The sequence below is a fragment of the Salarias fasciatus genome, chromosome 14, assembly GCF_902148845.1.
Source record: "Salarias fasciatus chromosome 14, fSalaFa1.1, whole genome shotgun sequence".
Lineage (NCBI taxonomy): Eukaryota > Metazoa > Chordata > Actinopteri > Blenniiformes > Blenniidae > Salarias > Salarias fasciatus.
In genome coordinates, this window is record NC_043758.1 from 39,534,918 (window position 1) to 39,560,204 (window position 25,287).

Below are 25,287 nucleotides of genomic sequence, written 5' to 3' on the forward strand. Positions count from 1 at the left end.
ACGTTCTGGAAACACCCATTCTCTCCCATTGGAGTGTATTGTTCTCCGTGTTCTCCACTGTTAGTGTTTAGTGGACCAACATGAATACCACGTACACTGTACAGGACAAGGCGTATGGATGAGAACTTCCCAATAAACAGTGAATGAAATTATTAATAAAAATATAAAACAAGTCACTTAAAGAGATAAAAACATTGAAATGTACCAAAGAAAAAGCCTGATATAAGAGATGATGAGTGTGCTGAAACCCCAGAAACAGATTCAGAAGAGTTTCATCTCAGCCTTTATCCTCACTGATGGATTGGAAAGTTCATCAATCTGATCCTGTCAGTGCACAAGAATGGCTTTTAAACACCTCAAAATAACTGAAATAAAACACATTTAAAATGCCAGTGTAGCAGCTCCTCAGATGCCAGCTGGTCCAGGCCCCAGGCTCCAGGGCCCCGGGCTCCAGGCTCTAGGCTCTGGGCTCTAGGCTCTGGGCTCTATAGCTCTAGGCTCTAGGCTCTGGGCTCTAGGCTCTAGGCTCTAGGCTCTAGGCTCCAGGCTCTGGGCTCCAGGCTCTCGGCTCCAGGCTCTGGGCTCTAGGCTCTGGGCTCTATAGCTCTAGGCTCCAGGCTCTAGGCTCCAGGCTCTGGGCTCTAGGCTCTGGGCTCTAGGCTCTGGGCTCTATAGCTCTAGGCTCTAGGCTCTGAGCTCCAGGCTCTGGGCTCTAGACTCTAGGCCCCAGGCCCCGGCCTCCAGGCTCTAGGCCACCCCTGCCATGTTGTGGTTTCACCTGCTGGCCCCACAGCACCTCATCCCCTGTCCCCCCAGAGCTCCTCTGGTGGGCTTCTGGAGCGCCGCTCGGCCTCGCTGCTCTGGGCCGATCCTGCTGGTGCCATCCACCTTGTTTCTCTGGTTTCTGAGACTTTCTCACTGTCATTCAGGAGCTGAACAATAAACCAGGATAAAAGACAAAGTCATTTTCTCAGACCTATTTCCAGGAAGAGAAGGCCCGTCTTATATTCAGATCAATAACGGGGTTCTGCTGGGCGGCTGCATGCAGCTCCAGGATTCAGGAGGAGCTGATTGGAAACACATTATTGGCTGATCTGTGACAGTAACACGAGTGTGCGTCCAAAGGTCCCATGGTGATTTGTTCTCGTCCCAATCAGTCTTTTCATCGCTTTCAGAGTTGCGTTCTCTTCAGACACTGTCAGGACCTTCACTGAAAGCTCAAACATCCATCAACACAACTCTCGTGGCTGGATGTGGAGGAATAATCCAAGGGTGCTCTCAGGAGATCATTGCTGTGATTTTTTCAGCATTTAACTAAACCAGAGAAGGAAATGTCTTGCTTTCGATATAGATCTATCATTCACTTATGATGGATGATACACAGGACTGAAGAAGGGAGGGGACAGAAAGTTCTTCAAGAAATAAATGTCATAAACTAAACTAGGATATCTGATGAACTGGGACCGAGGCAGGCTGGAGGTGAGTGGAAATCAGCTGAAGCTGTGGTTTACAGACCCGGAGAGTCTTATCAATGCTTTAGAGCTGAGCAGAACTCACGTCGTCCACTTTAAAGCAGCTCTGTCTTTCCGTTGTCAATACATGGAGGCAGAGGAGGCAATAAGAGGAAGGGATAGACCAGTGGAGTGTGTTGGGAATGGGATAGACCAGTGGAGTGTGTTGGGAATGGGATAGACCAGTGGAGTGTGTTGGGAATGCTGCTGCTGAGGCCTGCTCTCAGGCTGGTGATGGAGTGCTGTCACAGAGCTCTGCAGCCTCGGCTCGGACCTGTGAGGACCGGGATTACTCTGAATGCGCTCTGAGTGTGTCCGTCTGTTTGTGTGCACGCTTCCCCCAATTAGCCACCTTCCCCAGCGTAAGCCGGCCGGAGCAGAGAGCTCTCCAAATACCTGCAGCTCTGCCAAATAGGAAGCTCACATTGTGACAGAGAGGCCAGGCCATGGCAGCAGCCACCCCTTCCACAGGCTAATGACGGAAAGAATACCCCCCCCCACCTCGCTCACAGAGGTTAAGAGTAGAGGAATAATCACTCATTTGTGGGGCAAAAAGCGAGGGAGCCCAGTGTGCTGCATAAACATTTTTCCGGATGTAATTTTCTCTGCCGGTCTTTTGGCTTTTCCCAGTAGGACAGAGCCCGACGCCCAGGAGGAAATCGTTTAGGCTCCATAAGTGCCAAATTGTATCCTGGTTTTCCAGAGTTTTCCTGCCTGCTCTGGCTCAGGGCCTTTCCTGTGGTTACGCTGCGTCACGTGCTCCGTGGCGCTGGACTGGAAGTGTGTGCACGCGGTGGCGGCAGGTCCCGGCACAGGACGACCACACCTGTGTGAGGGACGCTCTGGAGCCGGGAGGAAGCAGGGAAGCGTGGACGGGTGAGTGTGAAGGAGGAAGAGGAGCGTGGAGACGGAGTGTCGTCACCGAGCCCGGCTGCCATGTGTTCCTGATTCAGACAGAAAGATCTGAACTCCTCACTGCTTCGTTCAGCCATATTTGTTTATGGAGACATCATACGAAGCAGCTGCTGCTCTGCCGAGAACAGAGGAGTGTGTGAACGCTCGTGACGACACATGGAAGGCTGGAGAGAGGAGACCATACAGACAGCCAGAACCGCAACAGAACGCGAACAGAACCGGAACAGAACCCGGGCCCGGTCCACACAGAGCTGAAACAGAGCCTGGCGCTGCATGCCAGCCGAACAGGAAGTCAGTCACACGCAAACTTTACTTTATGATGAACAAAGTGGCAGCAACTGATTTTCTGCTTAAAAAGTGAGACATAAAATGAGTGAAATGATAGAAACAATAATCAGTAAGAAGGCGGCAGCCTGGCAGCCGCTGCCTCCTCGTGCCAGCCGTACTGTTGGTGCCAGTGTTTCTGCAAATTAAGAGCACATTTCCCATAAAGCCTGCCGCTTCCTGTGGTGAGGAGGATGTTAATTTTTCGGTCAAAGGTTTCCTCTTTAACGGTTTAAATATGTTGGAAAGATTTTGCCATCAGCTTTCGATAAGTTGAGCATTTTGTCAAGTTTGACCCGGGAACGACGGAGAGCTGGTTGTAGACGGTCTCAGCTGGGACTGACGCGAGCAAACACATGGACAGAGTTTCAGTCCGACATTTTTGGTTTTATTCTTTAATTTAACTGGGTTTTACAAAGTTATCACGTTAATTACAAGACTCACTCAGCATGTGGCTTGTGAAGAAGTCAGTGCATGCAAAACACTGAAGAACAACAGGAACGTCATGGTGGAAGGTTAACGTTTAATCATCCTAGCCGAAAGAAATAGGATTACACATGAAAAGAAAAAAAGCTTGAAAGCATGAAGACAACAATACATCAAGTCAACCGTCGGCACAATTAGACCTGCTGGTCACTGTGACGGAGCGAGCTTTGATCATTGTTAATGTCAGCGTCTGACCTTGAGCTACTTGCTGATACAGAGTACCAACAAACTCTTCAACCAAGCATGTAGCATCACCGGAGAGGGAGCCCTGAGACGCTGTAGCATGTAGCATGTAGCATCACTGGAGAGGGAGCCCTGAGACACTGTAGCATGTAGCATGTAGCATCACTGGAGAGGGAGCCCTGAGACACTGTAGCATGTAGCATGTAGCATCACTGGAGAGGGAGCCCTGAGACACTGTAGCATGTAGCATGTAGCATCACCGGAGAGGGAGCCCTGAGACACTGTAGCATGTAGCATGTAGCATCACTGGAGAGGGAGCCCTGAGACACTGTAGCATGTAGCATGTAGCATCACTGGAGAGGGAGCCCTGAGACGCTGTAGCATGTAGACATTCAGCATGTAGCATGTAGCATGTAGCATGTAGCATCACCGGAGAGGGAGCCCTGAGACACTGTAGCATGTAGCATGTAGCATCACCGGAGAGGGAGCCCTGACACGCTGTAGCATGTAGCATGTAGCATCACCGGAGAGGGAGCCCTGAGACGCTGTAGCATGTAGACATTCAGCATGTAGCATGTAGCATGTAGCATGGCTCAGAGCAGTTAAAAACTACTGAGTGAGTTACTGGTTGAGTTGTGGGTCAAGTCTCTGGTTGAGTTGCTATTTAGGTCGCTGTTTAAGCTGCTGGTTAAGTCATTGGTTAAGTTGCTGGTTAAGTTGCTGGTTAAGTCGTTGGTTAAGTTGCTGGTTAAGTCGCTGGTTAAGTTGCTGGTTGAGTCACTGGTTAGGTTGCTGGTTTAGTAGTTGGTTAAGTTACTGGTTGAGTTGCTATTTAAGTTGCTGGTTAAGTCGCTGGTTAAGTTGCTGGTTGAGTTGCTGGTTAAGTCTCTGGTTGAGTTGCTATTTAAGCTGCTGGTTAAGTTGCTGGTTGAGTTTCTATTTAAGTCGCTGGTTAAGTTGCTGGTTGAGTTGCTGGTTAAGTCTCTGGTTGACTTGCTATTTAAGCTGCTGGTTAAGTTGCTGGTTGAGTTTCTATTTAAGCTGCTGGTTAAGTTGCTGGTTGAGTTTCTATTTAAGTTGCTGGTTAAGTTGCTGGTTAAGTTGCTGGTTAAGTTGCTGGTTGAGTTGCTGGTTGAGTTGCTATTTAAGTTGCTGGTTAAGTCTCTGGTTAAGTCACTGGTTAAGTTGCTGGTTAAGTTGCCGGTTAACTTGCTGGTTGACTTGCTGGTGTTGTAACAACTATCTATCTCCTCTTGATATTTCACCAGAGCATCACTGACAGTCTGTCTAGTCGTTGTCTTTCCCATCACCATTAAATAATCTCTGAACCGAGGACGTCCGTCCTCTCTGGTCCACCTGCTGCTGACGTCGTGGACCCAGGACGTTATGCGAAGCTCTCCAGGTTTTGTCTGGGAGCTTCCAGGAGGATGAGCGCTCCGTGTAGCATTGATACCCCAGACCTGCATCAAACAACTTGTAGGAATCTAACTCTAACAGTGTGAGGACTCGGTTTTGACGGACTCGGGGTATCTAGCATAAAAGCTATCCAACTATGGGGTGATGGGAGGAGCTTGAATAAGAACCGACTATCTAAATAGACCTTGCTGTTAGTCACATGAAGGTTCTGAAAGGTTCAAAAATGGAGAAGTCTTCATTACAATTTGTTAAATGTAAACTAGAGCTGACGTAACTCCACATCAAGCCTTAAAACTCAGCTGGGCTTTCATTTCATTCGGCAAAAAGTGGACTACAAGAAAAAAAAAAAAAACATCACACACACACACTTGAGTTGGACCCACTGGTTGAGGAATTTCTCTGAGCCCTCAGGAGGAGACGGGGACAGACAGAACACAATTAGCAGCAGCTTGTCACAACTTTGGATCTGTGTGTGTGTGTGTGTGTGTGTGTGTGTGTGTGTGTGTGTGTGTGTGTGTGTGTGTGTGCAGGCAGTGGGAGTGTGTGACACTTGCCCTCCCGCACAGCTCATTTATTGGATTAGAGCAGGACTGACCAGTGGGGATGTGGCCGGCTGGCGCCAGGGCCCGCTCCGAGGCTCCACGGCCTTAGTTAGCCGAGATGCTACGCTAGCCTCCCGCTGCCCACACCTCGGGGGGCAGCGCCGTCGCCGCGGGGGGGAGAGGGTGCTTGTTACTGGGCTGAGGTGCCACGCTAACAGGCCTGTCCCGGAGCGGAGGAGGAGGAGGAACGAGGATGGACTAATTATGAGGGAAAGCCCCAATTACCAGAGGAGCTGAGGAGGGGGGCTGCAGGGGAGGATGGAAACGCTGCAGTGGAAGCCAGGCGTACAAATGCAGAAATGCCAAGACTAGCTGCCAGTGACAACAACCCCAACATGTACGCACACACACGCACGCACGCACGCACACGCACACACACACACCAGACGCGTACCTTCTGAGGTGCCGCCTGTCTCCCGCTCTCATCTCTGCCAAGGGATAATTGCATTAAGTGTCTTTGTTAGCCCAGTGGCTGATGGCATACTCAGCCTCGCCTGGACACACACACACACACACGCACACACACACATTTGTAATAGTAAAGATACATACAACCAAACAGACATACATGATCAGATTTACAGACGTCTCCAGCTGAAGTGGAGCAAACAGATGAAAGGAGGGAGGAGCTTCAACTGCTGGTTTATAGGAAACACACACACACACACACACACACACCGGATGACTTCATACAGCATGGCGGAGCCGCTCTCACATACATCCATCCACACACAGCTCTGATTGGGAACACATGCTGCAGTGTGTGTTCAGTGCGCGGAGCTCCCTCCGTACGTGTTGTGCTTCTGAATACATTTCCGGCCTCAGCAAAACGATGCTTTAGCATTCTAACTCGATCTCAGGCACCGTGGAGCAAATGCATGTGTGTGCGTGCATACTGTGTACGCACACACACACACACACACACACACACACACACACACTCACGCGAGCCCGGGGCTTGCCTTTCACATTTTCTGGCAGTAATAGGGATGCCGGTCAGGTTTATTTTCAGCAGCTGCTTGGCTGAACTGAGTTTGACTCCTCCAACACTTTGCTCAGGTCTGGGTAATGATGGAGAGAGGAAGCATTCAGCTCTGTGTGTTTTACTGAGCTGAACAGAGGTCGGTGTGGCCTGGTGTCTCACTACAGACTCATGTCCACGACCGAGTACCGAGCCGAGCAGCGCTCATCTTTCTACATCAGTGTGTCCTGAAAATACCAGCGGCGTGAAAGCACTCTACATTGAGGAGCATCTCCAGGCTGCTGGACACCAGGGAGACCGCAGCCCCACCCTCCGTCCTGACAGGGACAGATGGAACCTCCAACTACACACCAGCGCTGGTTCAGGATGGAGGAGGAGGGGGCGGGGCCAGAGGAAGAAGTTACAGCACAGAAAACAAGACAAACGAACCGAAGTACCTGCTCAGAGCGCACGCACGCACACACACACACACACACACACACACACACACACACACACACACACACACACACACACACACACACATGCCACCAAACTAAAGAGGCAGCAACAAAAGAGCAAGGGGAAGCAGCTCTGTCGAAGAACACTGTCGGCCCGGCGCTGCAGCGTGCTAACGCTAACGCTGCCACTCTGCTGCTCGTCAGCCGGCCGCCGCCGTCCCGCCGTGTGTGTGTTTGTGTGTGTTTCCTGTCTCAGCCGGTCAGCCTCCTCCTCCGTCACACAGTGGCTGTTCTGCTGATGTGCCCTTTGTTCAAGGCTGCCTTTTTTGGTAAAAAGACTTAGAAAACACATCTGCTACATATTTGTAGAGAAACAGAGAAAAACCAACACAACCCGGAGGGAAACTGCTGGGAGCGGTTTGTCCAGGAGGAAGAGCTGCAGCTCCTCACCTGAGCCGGTCTGAGGGGGGGGAGGGGGGGTCGGCCGCTGAAACTCCAGAGACACAATCAGCTCCCATTCCCCTGCATCAGGCCATAGCCTGCTCCCTGTGTGTGTGTGTGTGTGTGTGTGTGTGTGTGTGTGTGTGTGCGTGAGCGTGCATGTGTGTGTGAGAGAGAGAGAGAGAGAGGAAGTTGGGAAGGAATTCCCAAGCGGACATTTCTCACGTTCCTGCAGTGATTGGAAACACACTCCGGTAAAATGGCGGCAGGACATAATTTCCAGGTGAGGAGAGAAAGGCTGTGCCCTCTTCCCCTTTCACCCCTCGCTCCCCCAGCACGGCACAGACAATATCCTCCTTGATATTATCCTTACACACACACACACACACACACACACACACACACACACACACACACACACACACCTGTTGTCACCTTCAGGGGTTTGGTCATCAATACACAAAGGCTGCTTCTGTAGCTCCGCAGCAGCTGAGCAGATAGTATCTACATAAATGCACATTCACACACACACGCACACACACACACACACACACACACACACACACACACACACACATACACACACCTGCTGAGGAAATGAGGCTGCGGTCGGCCTCCACCTGGTCAGCCCGAGGTGAGACGGAGACAGGAGGAGACCAACAAGTGAGACGGAGTGGAAAAACAATTCCATGATGATCGACTTGGAAAAAAAAAAACAAAAAAAGGTTGAGGAGTGTGTTGGTGCTGATGAACAGGAGTGTGTGGAGGCAGGATGATGAGGACACTGCTGGCTCCCATCAGCTGATTGGATGTGTTACAGCGGGGATTTCTCAGAGGTATAACGCAGACGAACCAACAGCTTCAGTGAACCTGTCAAAACTGCATGGCGTTTCAAATTAAAAGCCTGCAGAGGAGTGTGTTTTGGTAGAAAGCAGGAACAAGCCGGTTTTCTCTAAAGCTGACGGTCCTGAAGGTTCCGGAGCTCTGGAACCTCCTGGCCTCGGAGAGCTGCAGTGAGAGTGTTCACTTCACAGCCTCGCCTGCGTTCACACGCCAGGCAGACAAGACAACAAGAGAAGCATACTGCAGACACACACGCACACAGGAGAGCGTGTGTGTGTGTGTGTGTCTGTGTGTGTGTGTGTGTGTGTGAGACGTGGAAACAGTCTGAACATCTGTGCCATGAGTCAGATGCTCAGGGAGTCTGATGCATATGCTTCTGAGTGCATCCTCTGCTGTCCTCGATTCATTTTTTACCACACTTTCTGACAAAGCTCAGACGCTCACAGTAATTATCTCGCTGCATGAATGTGCGCGTGTGTGTGTGTGTGTGTGTGTGTGTGTGTGTGTGTGTGTCTGCTCCTGAAGTGAAACCATGCATTAGGCCTTTCCGATGCTGAGGTGTAAAAAATCCCATTAGAGCAAGCGGGATGGCAGATCGATACCTTACGGGATCTAGAATGACGCTCTGCGTGTGTGTGTGTGTGTGTGCGTGTGTGTGTGTGTGTGTGTGTGTGTGTAAGTGCTTTAACACCTCTCAGAGGTGGATTAGAGCGCGACAGCATGGAGACGCTGTCAGAGAGGGTTAGTGTCAGTGAGAGGAGGGCAGAGGGAGCAGACTGGAGGACGGGAGGCTGCACAGCCATGTGTCACTGCTGACCACACTGTCTCTGTCTGTCTGTCTCCGTCTCTGTCTCTGTTTGTCTCTCTGTCTGTCTCCGTCTCTGTCTCTGTTTGTCTCTCTGTCTGTCTCCGTCTCTGTCTCTGTTTGTCTCTCTGTCCCCACTGGTTGTGGTGCAGGGAGAATGAAACACACTCATACAGCTTTAACGTTGAGCAGCTTCTTCATCTGTGTCTGAATCACATTTCTACAAGGCGCATGTTCAGTGTGGCGGCCATCTTGGATGAGGACTGTGGTACACTGACGTCTATGGAGAAGGGTTGAAATCACTGAACTGACAACAGATTGACCACAATTGACCACCGACACTGCTGTGGACCTGCTAGCAGCCCTGGACGGTCCCCGGGTGGGCAGACCTGCTTCATGTACCCCCGCCCCCACCCCAGAACCCCGACACAGAGACCACTGCCCCCCAGAACCCTGACACAAAGACCACTGCCCCCCAGAACCCTGACACAAAGACCACTGCCCCCCAGAACCCTGACACAAAGACCACTGCCCCCCAGAACCCTGACACAAAGACCACTGCCCCCCAGAACCCCGACACAGAGACCACTGCCCCCCAGAACCCTGACACAGAGACCACTGAAATGTAACAAGCAGCCATGCTGCACAAGTGTGTGTGTTTTTCACACTGTTGGGGAACATGAAGCATCAACAATCTTTTGCAGCTGGCTGATGCACACACACACGCACGCACACACACACACACACACACACACACACACACACACACACACACACACACACACACACACACACATACACACACACACACACACACACACACACGCACACAGCTTTACACTTAAAGACAAACCACGTTCACAACAATCACATTTTTGCTCTGTTGCAGTTAAAATACATAAAACTCTCCTCCATCACAGTTCGAATGGAGAGATGCAGTTATGAAATCAGCAGGAACACAAATGAAACGATTACACACACCATCACAGCTTCTCTGTCACACACACACCAACACACACACTCGTTCTCACACACTCCAGTGGGTAGGCGGGAGGCTGAGCGCGTGGCAGATGCCTGACACATTGGTGTCCGTTCAGTCACTATGAGGAGCAGCTGCTCAGCCTTCACTGCCCTGTGGCACACACACACACACACACACACACACACACACACACACACACACACACACACACACACACACACACACACACACACAGTGCCGCTGCAGCTGGAGGGCAGACCGTCTACCATCTCTCATGGATTAAAAGTGCAGCGCCGCAAAAACAGAACGATGAGGACAGATAAGAGCGACACAAAATTGTGATCAGTGTTCGCCAGATCAATCCCTCTCACACCCTCATCACTCAGCCGCGCACACACACACACACACGCACATGCACACACACTGCTGCCATAAATCCCGACATGTGGCTAAACCATTCCCGCCCTGCAGTCCCCGAAGCCTCACACACATGCTCGCTAACACACTTCCTGAAGTCTTAGAAGAAGGCCAGCGATAAATCCGAGGGTGCAGACAGAACAGAGGAGGGTGGAGAGCAGGCAGAGCGCTGTTGAGGCTGAAGCTGCTGGTGTTTGGATGGAGGGGACCCTCGGCTGTGCTCAGGCTGTCCGGTCTGAGAAGTGAGAACGTCTGGACGCGAGCGCCGACACCTGAAGACGTCCTGAACAGGTGGGCAGGGAATATCAAAGGGAAGAGAATTCATGTGGCTGTTGCTCTTCTCACACACCTGGACCACAGAAGGCTAGAAACACCTTAAAGGTGAGGATTTGTTGGGACTGTGGAGAGCCTGGATCCACCCTGCCTCTTGGCAGCCATGTTCTTTTTGTTCTGGTGCTTTTCGGTTGTTGTCACTGGTTCTGGGTTCCTCTCAGGTTCTGCGGTGGATCACTTTTCCTCCTCTTCCTCCTCCAGATAACGGCTCTGTCGCTCCCTCCGCTTCATTACGGGTGATGACAAAAAGCACAAAGAGGCGGCGGTGGCTCCGGCGTCCTGTCACCAGCTGGCGGCTCACCGAAAACACCCCGAGGCGCTGGGCAGGACGGGCGGAGGGGGGGCCGGGGGCGGCGAGGTGACAAAGGTGCCTATTGATGAAAATAAAATCGGCCGAGGAGGAGCGGAGGGATGGAGAGCGGCGGCGGCAGAGGCGGGGGTCAGGGGAAATGAGGGTATTTGTCTTTAAGTAAGAGATCGGGTGGCCGGGCATCTTTCTGGAATACCTGATCACTGCTGTCAGTGTGAGCGCCACAGCGCAAAAAGAAAAGGGCCCTTTATGGAGCAGGGGGGTAATTGTGGGGTATAGGTTACTGGGGTATCTGTGAATTAGAAAAGGAGAGAGAGACAGAATACCACAGCACAGGTGCTGCTCTTTTAAATGGCTGCTCAGGTATGAAGGGGACGAGAGAAGAGGGAGGGAAAGATGGCAGGCTGAGAGAGAGAGAGAGTGTGTGTGTGTGTGTATGTGTGTGTGTGTGGGGGTGTGTGTGTGTGTGGGGGTGTGTGTGTGTGTGGGTGTGTGTGTCCGTCCTGCTCTCTCTGTCTGCTGCAGCCTGCGTGAGAACAATACGAGCAGGGAAAGCCCCTTCTCGCCTCAGGGTGGTGCTGATGGTGGTACAGAGGTGCTGGGTCACCGGGACAAAGGGCCACTGTGTCCCCGATGCAAGCAGGTGCACACACACACACACACACACACACACACACACACACACACACACACACACACACACACACACACACACACACACACACACACACACACGAGCTTGCTTTAGTCCATTGACTCCCACTTCTGTTGAACTGGACCGATCATTCGGCGTCGGACCGACGTCTGGCTCTTCAGGAGCTTTCTTCACTTTCTTCATTTTTATTTAAATCTTTTAATCATACTATCTTGACCCCCGTGGAGGAACACCTTCATTAACATCGACTAATCCTGGAATGCCACATCGCGGCTCTCTGTGGAGCTGATGGGGTCAGGGGTCATGATCAGGGACCTGTTAGCTGTGTTCCTGATGGATATACTCAACACTCAATAACATTAACAATGGAGAACACGGAGAACAATGCACTAACAGAACCATCTTCAAACATCCAATAATCTTATGCATAACGAGGACAACTGGAGGCTACATTTCTGTACATGTGAAACAGAAACCACACACACACACACACACACACACACACACACACACACACACACACACACACACACTGGTGGTAACTGAGCTGTGATAATGTGGGGTGGATGTGGCTAATGGCTGATAGCTGCTGATCCCACACTGATTAACTTGCTGCTTTACAGGATGCTGCTAATGGGTTGACACGCTAAGATCTGAAGTCAAGAGGGCAAACACACACACACACACACACACACACACACACACACACACACACACACACACACACACACACACAGTCTATAATCACTGTTCAACGACCCTCTATTTATTTTTTGTCTGAACGTTGACCGGACAGCACGGAGCCTTTCTCTTTAAATTGTTTCCGAGCAGTTTGTTTGTACGGTTCAGGTGTTTTTCAGCTCTCTGACAGGCTGAATCTGCATATTTATTTGTATTTGTTTGATCTTCTCCATTTAGAAGCTTTGTCCTGATGCTGAAAAGGAACCCAGTGACATGATGCTGCCTCCGCCATGCTCCATTAAAGCTGTTGTCCGGAGTTTCCGTTCGTTTCCAATGTATGAATCATTTTTCAACAGAGCTTCAATGTGTCAGTCTGGTTCGATACTACAATATAATATTAGCATAAAGCAATATAAAAATTTATTTATGAGCCCCGCCTTCGTCTCATAGACCCCCATGTTATCCGAAAAAGCGTCGGTCAGTGTCAGCCAATAGATTTCGAGCTTCCGCCTTGTCGTGCTGTCAATCAAAGTGTGGAGCAGCCAGAGAGCACGGCCGCTCGCCCAGCAGAGGAGAGTTAGCTACGCAGCAGCCGCCACGCTTACCTCGGATATATCCACTGTCTGCTGAACATCCACCGTAAACAGATAAACATGGAGGATGCTGTAGGACTCGGAGGCTCTCATTTTTACCCGACGGATAATTCGCGTGCACAATTAAAGGGGCGTGGCTTGGTCGCTCATGAAAGCAGAGGGAGGGCGGAACCTCCAGACGTTGGATTAAAAAAACTCATTCTTTCAAAACTCCGGACATGAGTTTTAAATGTAGATAAACTTGAGGACCATCAGTCCAAACAATTTGCTTCCTGTTGACCTCAGATTGTCTTTCAGGTTTCTGATGAAATCAAAGCTTCATTATAAACATTGTTTTCATTTCCTGTCTCCAGACGCGAGAGATTTCTCATCTGGCATCTCCTCTTACGGAGCCAATCAGCTGTTGGACTGGAACAGCTGTGAAGCTACAGTCATTGAGATATATTTAGTTAAGTCTGATCTCATGACGAGCTCAATCAGGTTGATTATCCTGAAGGTAATCAATGTTATGTGTTAGGAACTGCCTGATCTGCCACCAGAACACGGTGGGGAGTTAGAGTGCCCGTATAATCCCAGCAGCTACGCTGTCTGGGGCTTTGTGCCCCTGGTAGGGTCTCCTGAGGCTAACAGGTCCTGGGTCACTAAGAGCAGTTCAAAAGCCCTTATGAAAAGGATGAAAACAAATACCGATACGTCACCTGGTATGGTGCAGTCGGGGCCCCACCCTGGAGCCGGGCCTGGGGTTGGGGCTCATATGGGATCGCCAAGTGGCCGGGTCTTTGCCCACGGGGCCGGCCAGGCTCAGTCCGAAAGGAAGACATGGGCCTGACCACCTGTAGGCTTACCACGAGCCGAGGGAACCGTTGTGGACTGGGTGGCAGCCGACGGCAGGGTGTCCAGCGAGATGAGCCCCGGACACAGAGACTGGCTGTGGGGACATGGAATGTCACCTGGTTGGGGGAGCAGGAGCCTGAGCTTGTGAGGGAGATTGAGAGGTACCGTGTCGAGAAGGGCTGGACTCTCCACTTCTCTGGTGTTGGACTCCATTTTTCGATTGGGGGACTTCAACACCCAAAAGGTCAGCGACAGTGAGACAGCATGGTTTTCAACTCCCACCTCCAAAACAGCTTCTCCCAGATACTGAGGGAGGCTGGGGACATTGAGTCCGAGTGGACCATGTTCTCCACCTCTATTGTTTAAGCAGCGGCCCGGAACTGTGGTTGCAAGGTCTCTGGTGCTGCCGTGGCAGCAATCAGCAAACCCAGTGGTGGAGACTGGAAAGAGGGGCTACTGTCAAGTTGAAGGAGTACTGTTGAGTACTGTTGGCTTGTGGGACTCCAGAAGCAGAAGGCAGGTACTGGCAGGCCAAGCGAACAGGATTACTGTTGCAACAACACATCATCAGTAGGGTGAAACTAACCTGTCTCACGACGGTCTAACCAGCTCACGTTCCCTATTAGTGGGTGAACAACCCAACGCTTGGTGAATTCTGCTTCACAGTGACAGGAAGAGCCGACATCGAAGGATCAAAAAGCGACGTCGCTATGAACGCTGGGCCGCCACAAGCCAGTTATCCCTGTGGGAACTTTTCTGACACCTCCTGCTTAAAACCCAAAAAGTCAGAAGGATCAAAAGGCCCCGCGGTTATGGAGGAGAAAACTCGGGTCTAGGAGGAGTCCAGGAGGCCATGGAGGAGGACTACCAGTCAGCCTCAAAGAAATTCTGTCAAACCGTCCGGCGCCTCAGGAGGGGAGAGCAGGTCTCCACCAACACGGTTTACAGTGGAGGACGGGAGCTGCTGACCTCCACTGGGCATATTATCGGACGGTGGAAGGAATACTTGAAAGGTCCCCTTAATCCCGTTGCCACGTCTTCCGTGGAGGAAGCAGAGGCTGATGCTTCAAAGGTGGACTGAGGTCTGAGGTCTCAGAGGCGGATTCACCCATCACCCAAGCCGAAGTCACCACAGTGGTTGGTAAGCATGTTAGTGGCAAGGCAGCGGGGGTGGACGAGATTTGTCATGAGTACCTGAAGTCTTTGGATGCACGGGGACTGTCCTGGTTGACACGTCTCTGTAACATCGCTTGGAACCTCCGGACTGGCAGACTCGGGTAAAAAGGGGGACCGGAGAATGTGCTCCAACTGTAGGGGGATCACACTGCTAAGCTTCTGAAGGAAGGTCTCTTCCAGGGCTCTGGAGAGGAGGATTCGCCTGATGGTCGAACCTCAGATCCAGGAGGAACAATGTGGTTTCCATCCTGGTCCTAGAACACTGGACCAGCTCTAGACCCTTGTTAGGGTGCTCAATAGCCCGTGGGAGTTCACCCAGCCACTCCAATGTGTTTTGTGCTTTGGGAGTGCGGAGCCCCTTGTTAAGGGCCGTCCGGTCTCTGTAGGACCGGAGTAGGAGTCTGGTCCACATTGCCAGCAGTAAGTCAGACCTGTTCCCGGTGCATGTTGGACTCCAGCAGGGCTGAACTTTGTCACCGGTTCTGTTTATAATCTTTATGGACAGAATTTCTAGGTGCAGCCAGGGGCCGGAGGGGGTCTGGTTCAGGGACCAGGAGCTGGAGGGGGTCTGGTTTAGGGACCAGGGGCCGGAGGGTGTCCGGTTCGGGAACCACAGGGTTTCATCTCTGCTTTTTGCAGATGATGTTGTCCTGATGGCTTTATCGAACCTGGACCTAAAGCATGCACTGGGGTTGTTTGCAAGGGAGGAGCTGGGAGCAGAGCCGCTGCTCCTCCACATCCAGGAGCAGCTGAGGAGGCTCAGCACCTCTTTAGGACGCCTCCTGGACGCCTCCTTGGGGAGGAAGTCTGGGCATGCCTGCTTGGAGTGCTGTCCCCACAACCCCGTCCTGGACAAGTGGTTGAAAATGGTTGATGGATTGATGGATGGATGGATGATCAATCTGACATTCAAAAGCTGTCACAAAGTGTCACCTCAAAGCCACCCTAACCATAAACCCAACCCTCTAACCCTATCATCCTAACCCACTAATCCTCACCCTATAACCCTAAAACCATAACCGCGTAACACTATAGCCTTAGCCGTATAACCCTCTCACCCTAATTCTATAACCCTAAATATAACCCTAACCCTATAACTCTAACCCTACAACCTTAACCCTGCAACCCTACCCCTATAACCCCATAACGGTAACTCCAGCCCGAGAACCTAACCTCTAACCTGATGAAATATGATATTCAGAATAGTTCTTCACAGGGTAACTAAATGTCAGGTCTAATGATGGTTCTTTCATGTTGATAAGCACGCACACACGCACGCACGCACGCACGCACGCACAGACCAGAGTCAAAGTCCAGTCGCCCTCTGAAGTGTCCTATAAGATAAGCCTGCTGTGCTCTGCCGCCAGCTCACACACTATCACTGATTCACCACTGCAGATAAACTACACACACACACACACACACACACACACACACAGAGTGAGGCAGAGACATGGCGACAAAGACGCGTTGAACATGACAACAGCACAAACAACAAAATGGCTGACGCAACACATCAGGGTGTTTCTGTTGTTGTTGTTTCCTGTTGTGCAGCCGGGTGGCTTTCTCTGTCCAGTCAAAACACACACGCACGCACACACACACACACACACACACACACACACACACACACACACACCACACACACACACACACACACACACACACACACAGGTAAGATTAAAGTTGCGCTCTCAGCCCTGTTATCTGTCTTTCAGGTCTGTCTCCTTCTCTTTCTTTCTTGATATGACCTCCTGGCCACAAAATGCCACTGTGTAGTCTAGCTGGGACCGAAGTCGCCTCCACGCACGCACGCACGCACGCGCACACACACACAGACACACACACACACACACACATACACACACACGGTTCAGGGTGCGGATGTGTGTATTGATAACAGCAGCAGAGGCACACATTGATCTTGTGTGTTGCAGCTGGAGGAAAGTGAGACAGTAGTTGTTGTGCTCCAGTGTCGCCTCGATAAAGACATACAGTACATGCTGAGTCAAGAGTGTGTGTGTGTGTGTGTGTGTGTGTGTGTGTGTGTGTGTGTGTGTGTGTGTGTGTGTGTGTGTGTGTGTGGTGCAGACGGCGTCCCATCACCTCGGGGAGGGCAGAGATAAGCAGAGTGTATGGGCTGATAAGGCGGAGCAGACGCTGGGGAGACGGGCTGACTGTAAGTGAGTCAGTGGAGGAGCAGCTTTATGGCCGGGCCGGGCCTCGGGACTCGCGCCACACTTCCAGGCCCTCATAATGACCACTGAGCATCAGGCCGCCACGGGCGCTCCGGTCACACACACACTCCATCCTGCACTGCAGACCCACACACCGGCGTGCCACACTCAAAACACACTTTAAAGTGTGCTTCCTTCTGACAACAGGCAGTGAGTTATATTACGCAACACAGGTACAGGTTGAAGAAGACCGGCGTTCAGAGGTTTTGTCTCCACTCTCTAACACAAAGCCTCCGATGCTGAGCGATGCCGACGGCGCTCACTCATAGCGCGCCGCTGCTGCTCCGCGGTGCTCACTCGTAGCGGACCGTCCAGCTCAGTCAATTGAGCGCAACTGCTAATTAGCCGCAAACGCGGCGCTATTATTTATTTTTTTTCCTGTCCGTTGTCCGGATGCTGCAGAATTTGGCACGGGCGGGGCGCCCGGACTGAAAAGGTCTGGCGGAAACCCTGTAAATTTGTAACTTCTGAAGAGCACTAATCACTGTATCAACGTCACCTTTCATCATGTTTTTAACGTAATATATTTGACACAGGGACCCCCGATGAAACCCGACTTCTGATGAGGGCCGAGGGGTGTCCCAATTCATAGTGCTGCAAAGACAGCCCCAGCCCTCAGCCCTGTTCTAGAAGGGGTAGGACAGTGATAGGGGTAGGGCCAAGGGCAGAGGGGTAGGGGTAAGGGGTAGAATTGGGATTGGCCCTAAGAAGAAGAGGAGGAGGAAGAGAGGATTCTTCATGGGTCTGTGCTCCACACTGTAAAAAAAAAAATCCTTCGAATTTACGGTAAAATACTGGCAGCTGTGGTTGCCGAAAATTCCCCGTAGACTTTACGGTATGGTGACTGTAAATTTTGCAGTATAAAACTGTTATTTGTTTCCAGTAGTTTTCTGTAAAAATAACAGTGAAAACACAAACCTGTTTACAATAATCTCCTGTCAAAATTACAGTCTATCTCAGTAATAAACACAACAGAAACTGTATGATCTATTATGGCACTTCAAAAATTAATTGAATGAATATTTGTTCATTTCCGAAGCTGCTTTGTCCTTTTTAGGGCCACAGGGGGCTGGAGTCAAGGCGGGTTCAGCCTGGACAGTTCACCAGTTTGTCACAGGGCTGACGCCTGTTCACACACATTCACTGGGGGCAATTCAGGGTAATTAGCCCGGCATGCATGTTTTTGGACTGTGGGAGGAAGCTGCAATACTCAGGGGACCCAGACACACAGGGAGAACATGCAAACTCCACGGAGACCTCAAGCCCCAACCGGTATTTGAACCTGAGACCTTCTGGCTGTAAGGCAAGAGCATTCTGTTCTATGTGGTCATGAATTGTACGCCTTCAACTTGGGCTCCAAACACTCAATCGATAACATTGAATGACAACAGCTGATATTATGTTATTGTGAAATATTGTTTTTCTTTATATCAGCAATGTATGGAAAACATTTTGAACATGTTTTTTCTGTAGAAATGACAGTGTATATCAGTGGTTGTCAATTAAATTTGGCGTCGGATCACTTTTTTGGCCACTCGGAATGCGGGCTGGGAGGGGGGGGGGCATTTGTCGATCACTGGTGCATATCATGCTGAATGATGAACGGTTTTCTCCTGTAAATTTAAATGTACACATCTGTGGAATCCATGATTTATCCTGAATAATACTGCAGATTAAAGACTTATTATCCACTTTTGTCTTCATGATATTTCCTCATGAATTTTACAAATCTTGAAAAAAACCACAGTAAAATTGTGTGTTTTTTATACATTCTAAAATTACAGTTATGCACTGTATCTTGATTTACAGAAATTCAGTGTATTTACTTCGGTGATACACAATTTTGGAATTGATGGTGCTTTGCTGTTTGACAGTTTTTTTTACTGTATTTTTTACAAACTGTTTTTACAGTGCAGATCAGGGACATGATGTCTGACGTTAATCCAGCAGATTTCACACAATCAAAGAGGAAGAAACACCCCTGAGCTCTGCTGGAGAACCGCAGACGATGAACCGGTCCACAACACTCAGAGTGACACACACAAAGTAAACACTCCTGCTGAAAGCAACACACACTCCATCAATACACACACACAGACCAGCACACCACTCACATTACACTCTGTCTAACACTGAGTTCATCTGCACCTTCAGCCTGAAGAATCACACCACACACACACAGGAGTATTCCTCAGAGGAGACAAAAGTCTGTGTGTGTGTGTGTGTGTGTGTGTGTGTGTGTGTGTGTGTGTGTGTGTGTGTGTGTGTGTGATAAGAAGCGGCGCCACCACGGTGACAGGACACAACACTGAACCCTCTCCATTCACTGATAAACATCACCTTCATCCTCCTGTCTCTCTCTCTCTGTCTCTCTCTCTCTCACACACAGACACACACAGACACACACACACACACACACACACACACACACACACACACACACACACACACACACACCCTAACAGGTGATTTTCCTCATATGCAGAGCTGAATCATCTCAGTCTCAGCTTCACTTGCTTCCTGTTGTCAGGATCTCAGAACGACTTCAGTCACCTTTGACCTCACTGAGTCGAGACCGCCTCGGCTGATGAGAGAACACGTCAACCGGCTGAGCGGGACCGGGAGTACTGGGTCCAGGGCCAGCGCAGACCCGGCGGAGCCACGGCGGGCCCACCGGGTCAACTCTCCTCCCGATAAGGCCGACACACCGTCAGACACACACTATCAGATCTGCTCAGCTATTTGTCACGCTTCACACACTCTCTACAGCTTTTGACACCCGAGTGAAGAAGTCAGCTGTGTGTCAGAGCGAGAGGGCAGATCAGATGAAGAGGTCACAAGACACACACTCTCACACACTCACACACACACACACACAGACGTATTTTGAAGAAACGACAGTGTCCGCTGTGAGATTGGATTATTCAGAGTTCATAACCAGATTACTGTTGACTTCAGCAGGAAGTGAATCAACCCAGTCAGAACCACACTGCACACAGCTGGACGAAGGAACGCAAGCTGACCCAGCGAGGGATGGACGCTGAGTGGCAGATGACTTCTAATCCCTCTGGATGGGATTGGTCCACACTGCCACTTCAGTAACGCGAATCTCTGTACATCTGCTCAATCCGTACAAACCTCTCTGGGTAAATATGCAGACCGGACAGGACGGAGTGCAGCAGGTCACACAAACACTACATTACTACATAGGTGTAAATGAACCAAAGTGAAGGGAGCTCTGGAGCACCACTCAGAAGGTCATCTGTCTGAACTGAGGCCTGTAAAGCGTCTGTTTGGTCACTCAGTGAAGTGTTCCTGCACCGTTCGGAGGCAGTAACCCTCTCGTGTCGAGTCCGTTCAGAGGGACTCCTGTTGAGTCTGATGAGGATGAGAGGAAGACGATGAAGACCAGACACAGCAGAGGCGGTGGAGATGAGGATGGGACAGTCTGCACGGAGAGACGCTCAGGGTCCTACCTGATCCCGCGTCCAGGATGCTGGCCTGTCCTCTGCGCTCGCCCACCAGCCGAGAGGAGCCGGGCATGCTGACCGGTTCAGACCGGACCGGCTGGATCCTGCACACACACACACACACACACACACCATGGGCTTTAACGTGAACTCACTCAGCTCGTTTCCACTCCTTGTAAAGACAACAACGAGCAAACACAACACGCTGCAGTTAAAGGGATGAAACTGCTCAAACACCTACGAATAAAAAACAGCACTAATAAATAATAAACACGGGAATGTTTCAGTAGTTATAGCAGCAAAAAGAACAAGAAAAAGAAAATCGACCATTACAAAAGAAACAGCTGAAACATGTACATGTGCTAAATGTCTAAAACGACTGTCGACGGCTCTCCGGGCGAGACGGACCTGAGGCTGTGCAGGTCCAGGTCGTCAGTGTCAAAGTCCAACAGCGGCTGCTGGACGTCGGACGGGCCGTGGGACTGCAGGACGGAGGACGAGGACGAGATGACGGTGGTCTGGCCCGAGGGCTGGATGGTCTTGAACTGGAACTGGGGGCCCATCCACAGGCGGCGGTGGGGGCCGGTGTGGGTCACGATCTCCACCTGCGGCACAGCAGTCATGATACTGAGACGGCACAGACACTGAGAACCATGGCGTTCTCCTGCGGGTCCACCAGTTGGTGCTGCTGCTTGTTGCAGAGGAGCGGGACGTTCAGCGGGACCGGGACCGGGACCAGCCTCTCCCCGGGGCGGGGCCGCTCTGCTCTCTGGACCCGGTCCTGCAGTGTCGGGCTGAGCTCAGCTCCATGGCGTTAAAGTGAAGTCTGAGGAAGTCTGCCGCCGGTGTCAGGGTGTGCAGCGTCCCGGCCGACAGCGCGGCGGCAGCGGCGCCCCCTGAGGCCGCTGGGAGCAGGACAGCCGAGCCGAGCGGCTCTAATGCTGCTGGGAGCAGAGACGGGCCCGGAGAGAGGGCGGCTGCCGCCCGGCCCCGCCCGGCCCGCCCCGGGACCCCCTCCTGCACCGCTCACTCCCTTCCTGCTCCCTGCAGCACTCCGCACTCCTCTGGGTGTCTCACTCCTCACATGGGATCCTCTCTCCTCTGGAGCTGCCAGGTACCAACATCTCACACTCTGCCTTCCTCTGAAAACACCACATGCATGCACACGTTTACACATATAGAATTCAGCACAGCTGCGCAAATTAGGCCACAGAGGGAGGGAGGACTGTCACTGCCTCTGTGTGTGTGTGTGTGTGTGTGTGTGTGTGTGTGTGTGTGTGTGTGTGTTTTGACGGTTAACACCATCAATGTCACGCCCAGCCGCAGAGCCAAACAGCTGCTTGTGTGCCCTCTGCAGCACGATGGAGGGCCAGATGTCTGAGCCCAGTGTTAGCTCCCGAGGGCCTCACACACACACACACACACACACACACACACACACACACACACACACACACACACACACACACACTTCAGGCCGTCCGCGACCATGCTGACCTGTTTTATACTCGTTATTTCAAACCAGCAGTCGGACAAAATACCAAAGACTTTCAGTTGATTCAGGACTGACCCCAACCCTGACCCTGACCCTTAGCCTGACCCCAACCCTGACCCTGACCCTGACCCTGACCCTGACCCTGAGCCTGACCCTGAGCCTGACCCTGACCCCAACCCCAACCCCAACCCTGTGATATCAGCCTGATTGATGGTAAATGGATTTAACTTGTGGAGCACGTTTCAGTGCTGGAGCACCCAGAGTGATTGACACAGTCAGTCACACACACACTCTCACACCAGCGGAGGCGTCTGCCATGCAGGGCGCTCATCCCCACACGGGAAGCAGTTTACCTTCACACTGAGAGACGAAGAGTCTGGGATTTTAGAGAAAACCAACATGTGGTGAGACATGAGGACAGACATAAGGTTTAGGTACTTTATTTGTCATTATACAGCAAATGTACAACGAAATTCTTCCTCTGCATGTAACCCATCCTTCGATGCCACCGGAGCATTCCGTCAGGAGCAGTGGGCAGCTGCAGAGAGCGCCCGGGGGCCATCTCCAGATGTGGAGCCAGGCTAACGGTCAGAATCACCTGACTGGAGGACTGACCTATCGTACACGCTATCGGTTGATGGGGGAGTTCCCAGAGGAAACCCCTCCGGACACGGGGAGGAACATGCAAACTCCACACAGAAAGGCCCACACGGTCCAGGGATCAAACCCACGACCTTCTTGCTGTGAGGCAAGAGCGCTAAGCACTCAACCACCGTGCTTATAACCACCATGTTCGAGTCAAGAGTAAAAATAAAAGCCGCTGCTGGTTTCAGAGCTGACAGTCACCGTAACAGTCCAGCCTGGTGTTCTGTCCAGATGGATGTCTGAGTTCTGCACTGTTCATGTTCACAGTGTGTTGTTCTCCGTGTTCTCTCATTGTGTTCTCCGTGGTTTTCAGTGTTCCTGCTGTTTCCGTGGAGACGGACGTCATTTTCAGAGCGTTGCAGTGTGGACATGACAGTTTCCTGAAATGTAAACTTGAGGGGTAAGCTGGGCCTTTTCGTTTCACTTTAACTTGTAAAAAGTGAAAATAAAGCAGAAAACTATATTTCATCAGGTCTATTTTCAAATATCCCTGTAATTCTGTAGCTGACGCCTGATCCGGGTCCTCCCAGTCCGGGTCCTCCCAGTCCGGGTCCTCCCAGTCCGGGTCCTCCCAGTCATGGTCCTCCCAGTCCGGTCCTCCCAGTCCGGGTCCTCCCAGTCCGGGTCCTCCCAGTCCGGGTCCTCCCAGTCCGGTCCTCCCAGTCCGACCAGGAGAGGCAGATGGCAGGATGCTGGTCACTCACATCTGAACCATCTGAATCGAATCACAGCGTGGAGGTTTCATTTCATGGCACAAACCATGAGCAGTATGAGAGTAGAGACATGCGGCTCGGGTCTGGAGGTCCATCAGAACAGCTCCGGACACGCCGGGTCACAAAGCTCACTTTTCATTAGGCGAGCACCGATCAGCCCCGAATCCCAACACCGACAATCTAATGAGGGGACCTGATATGATAGAATACAGTCCAGGAGGCAGCACTCAGCCTCTAATCCGATCCAGCTCCCAGGGTTCAGCATGTCTCCGTCCAGCCGGCCAGCGGGGCTGCAGGGAAACGTTCCACCTGGGTCTGGTGTCTCACACTGTCAGAACACTCCACAGGAGTTACTTCCAAATCATTTCCGGTCCATGTGGAGGTATGAGGAGCTGCTGACGTCCACCTCTAACCACTGACGAGCGCACCGCGGCCGCCGCGCTGACAGGAAGTCGCCGGAACACAGGCCAGTGCAACGGATAGTTTTGCTCCTGGCGAACTATCATGGCAGATATGAGCCGGGGCGGCGCAGGCTAAGTGGGCTGCTTTTTACCCCATCAATTATGCATGCAGCAGAATTATTGATGGTGAAAATGTAGCGGGCTACCTGCCGACAGCGAGGAGCGCTGTGACGGTTAACCAAGCTGAGCGGACCCGGGCGGAGGCGCTGGCTTTAACGGCGAGTTCTGTACCTGAGAGAGCCACTCCTCGTCCTCCGGGCCGCTGTGGTCCGACGCCAGGCTGTCGGACGACTCGTGGCGAGTGATGGGCCCGGGACTTCCTGGAGGCATCGCTGAAACACACAGCACATCACACTGTCACAAGGCAGGCTGGAGGAGAGCGCGTGATTGGCTGAGAGGCCGGGAGAATACAGCACTGACATTCTTCACCTGTGGAGGAGCAGCGCTCCTCACTCTTACAGCGTTAAAGTGAGTTCCTGTGGCTCAGGCCTCACCCACTCCCAGCCTGAGGCTCGCTTCATTCATTCTGCCTCGGAGTGTCTCCTGTGTGTGTGTCGTGTGTGTGACGTGTTCGTCGTCAGTTTGTTCATTTGTGTCTTGTGGTGAGCCCTCACTGGGCTCCTGAGCAGGTGCATTGTGGGCCGTGGGGCAGCGGGTCCCTGGGACCTGCAGGACGGGAGCGTGCGGGGGACACGCTGAGACAGGACTGCAGGTTCCTCATGTCCGTCCAAAAACTTACAGCCGAGAACAAAGACTGCTCTGTGTTACTTATTAAACAAAATCACGCCCCCCCCCCCCCCCCGACCCTCGGGGCCAATAGCTGTTCCCTAATTAATTATTGATGTTCTGAAGCAGTTGGTGGACTGGCTGGATCAGGTTTCCAGTGGGGGGGCGGGGTGGGGGGGGCTTCAGTGGCCGGAGTCACAGCCAGGCTCCACTGTGGGCAGCTAGTGGTCATCCCACGGGTCACACAGAGCGTGTGTGTGTGTGTGTGTGTGTGTGTGTGTCCAGACTGACCCCAGCAGTTACGGTGGTATCAGTCACGCTCTGCTTTTACTGCAGCTCTGCACCCTACACTGTGAATGCTGCTGCCCCCCCAGCCCAGAGTGACCCGGTGGACCCTGACACCCGCCTGGAGACTCCTGTGACTGGAGTGACTACAGCTAGATATGAGGGCTGTCAATCAATGAAAATATTTAATCAGGGTTATCTGCATGATTGTCCACAGTTAACTCTCCAAACCCTCCATTAATCACAAATTGATCACAGATTTTGATCTACTCCACATTAGAGGAAAATGTTCAAGTTCTTACTCCTCTCATCAGCATGGGAGTGGA

At 51.7% G+C, this 25,287-nt stretch overlaps 1 protein-coding gene across 2 annotated transcripts in view; it reads right to left on the bottom strand.

The window, feature by feature from the left end:
* Positions 1 to 25,287, bottom strand: part of bcas3 (BCAS3 microtubule associated cell migration factor) — a 282,337-nt gene that overhangs the window by 156,459 nt on the left and 100,591 nt on the right. For both annotated transcript variants that reach the window (XM_030108062.1, XM_030108064.1), the window contains 3 exons: positions 24,182 to 24,282; positions 21,045 to 21,241; positions 20,643 to 20,740 (listed from right to left, as the gene is read on the bottom strand). In XM_030108062.1, coding sequence (XP_029963922.1) covers positions 20,643 to 20,740; positions 21,045 to 21,241; positions 24,182 to 24,282 — 396 coding nt within the window. The remainder of the gene's footprint in view (positions 1 to 20,642; positions 20,741 to 21,044; positions 21,242 to 24,181; positions 24,283 to 25,287) is intronic.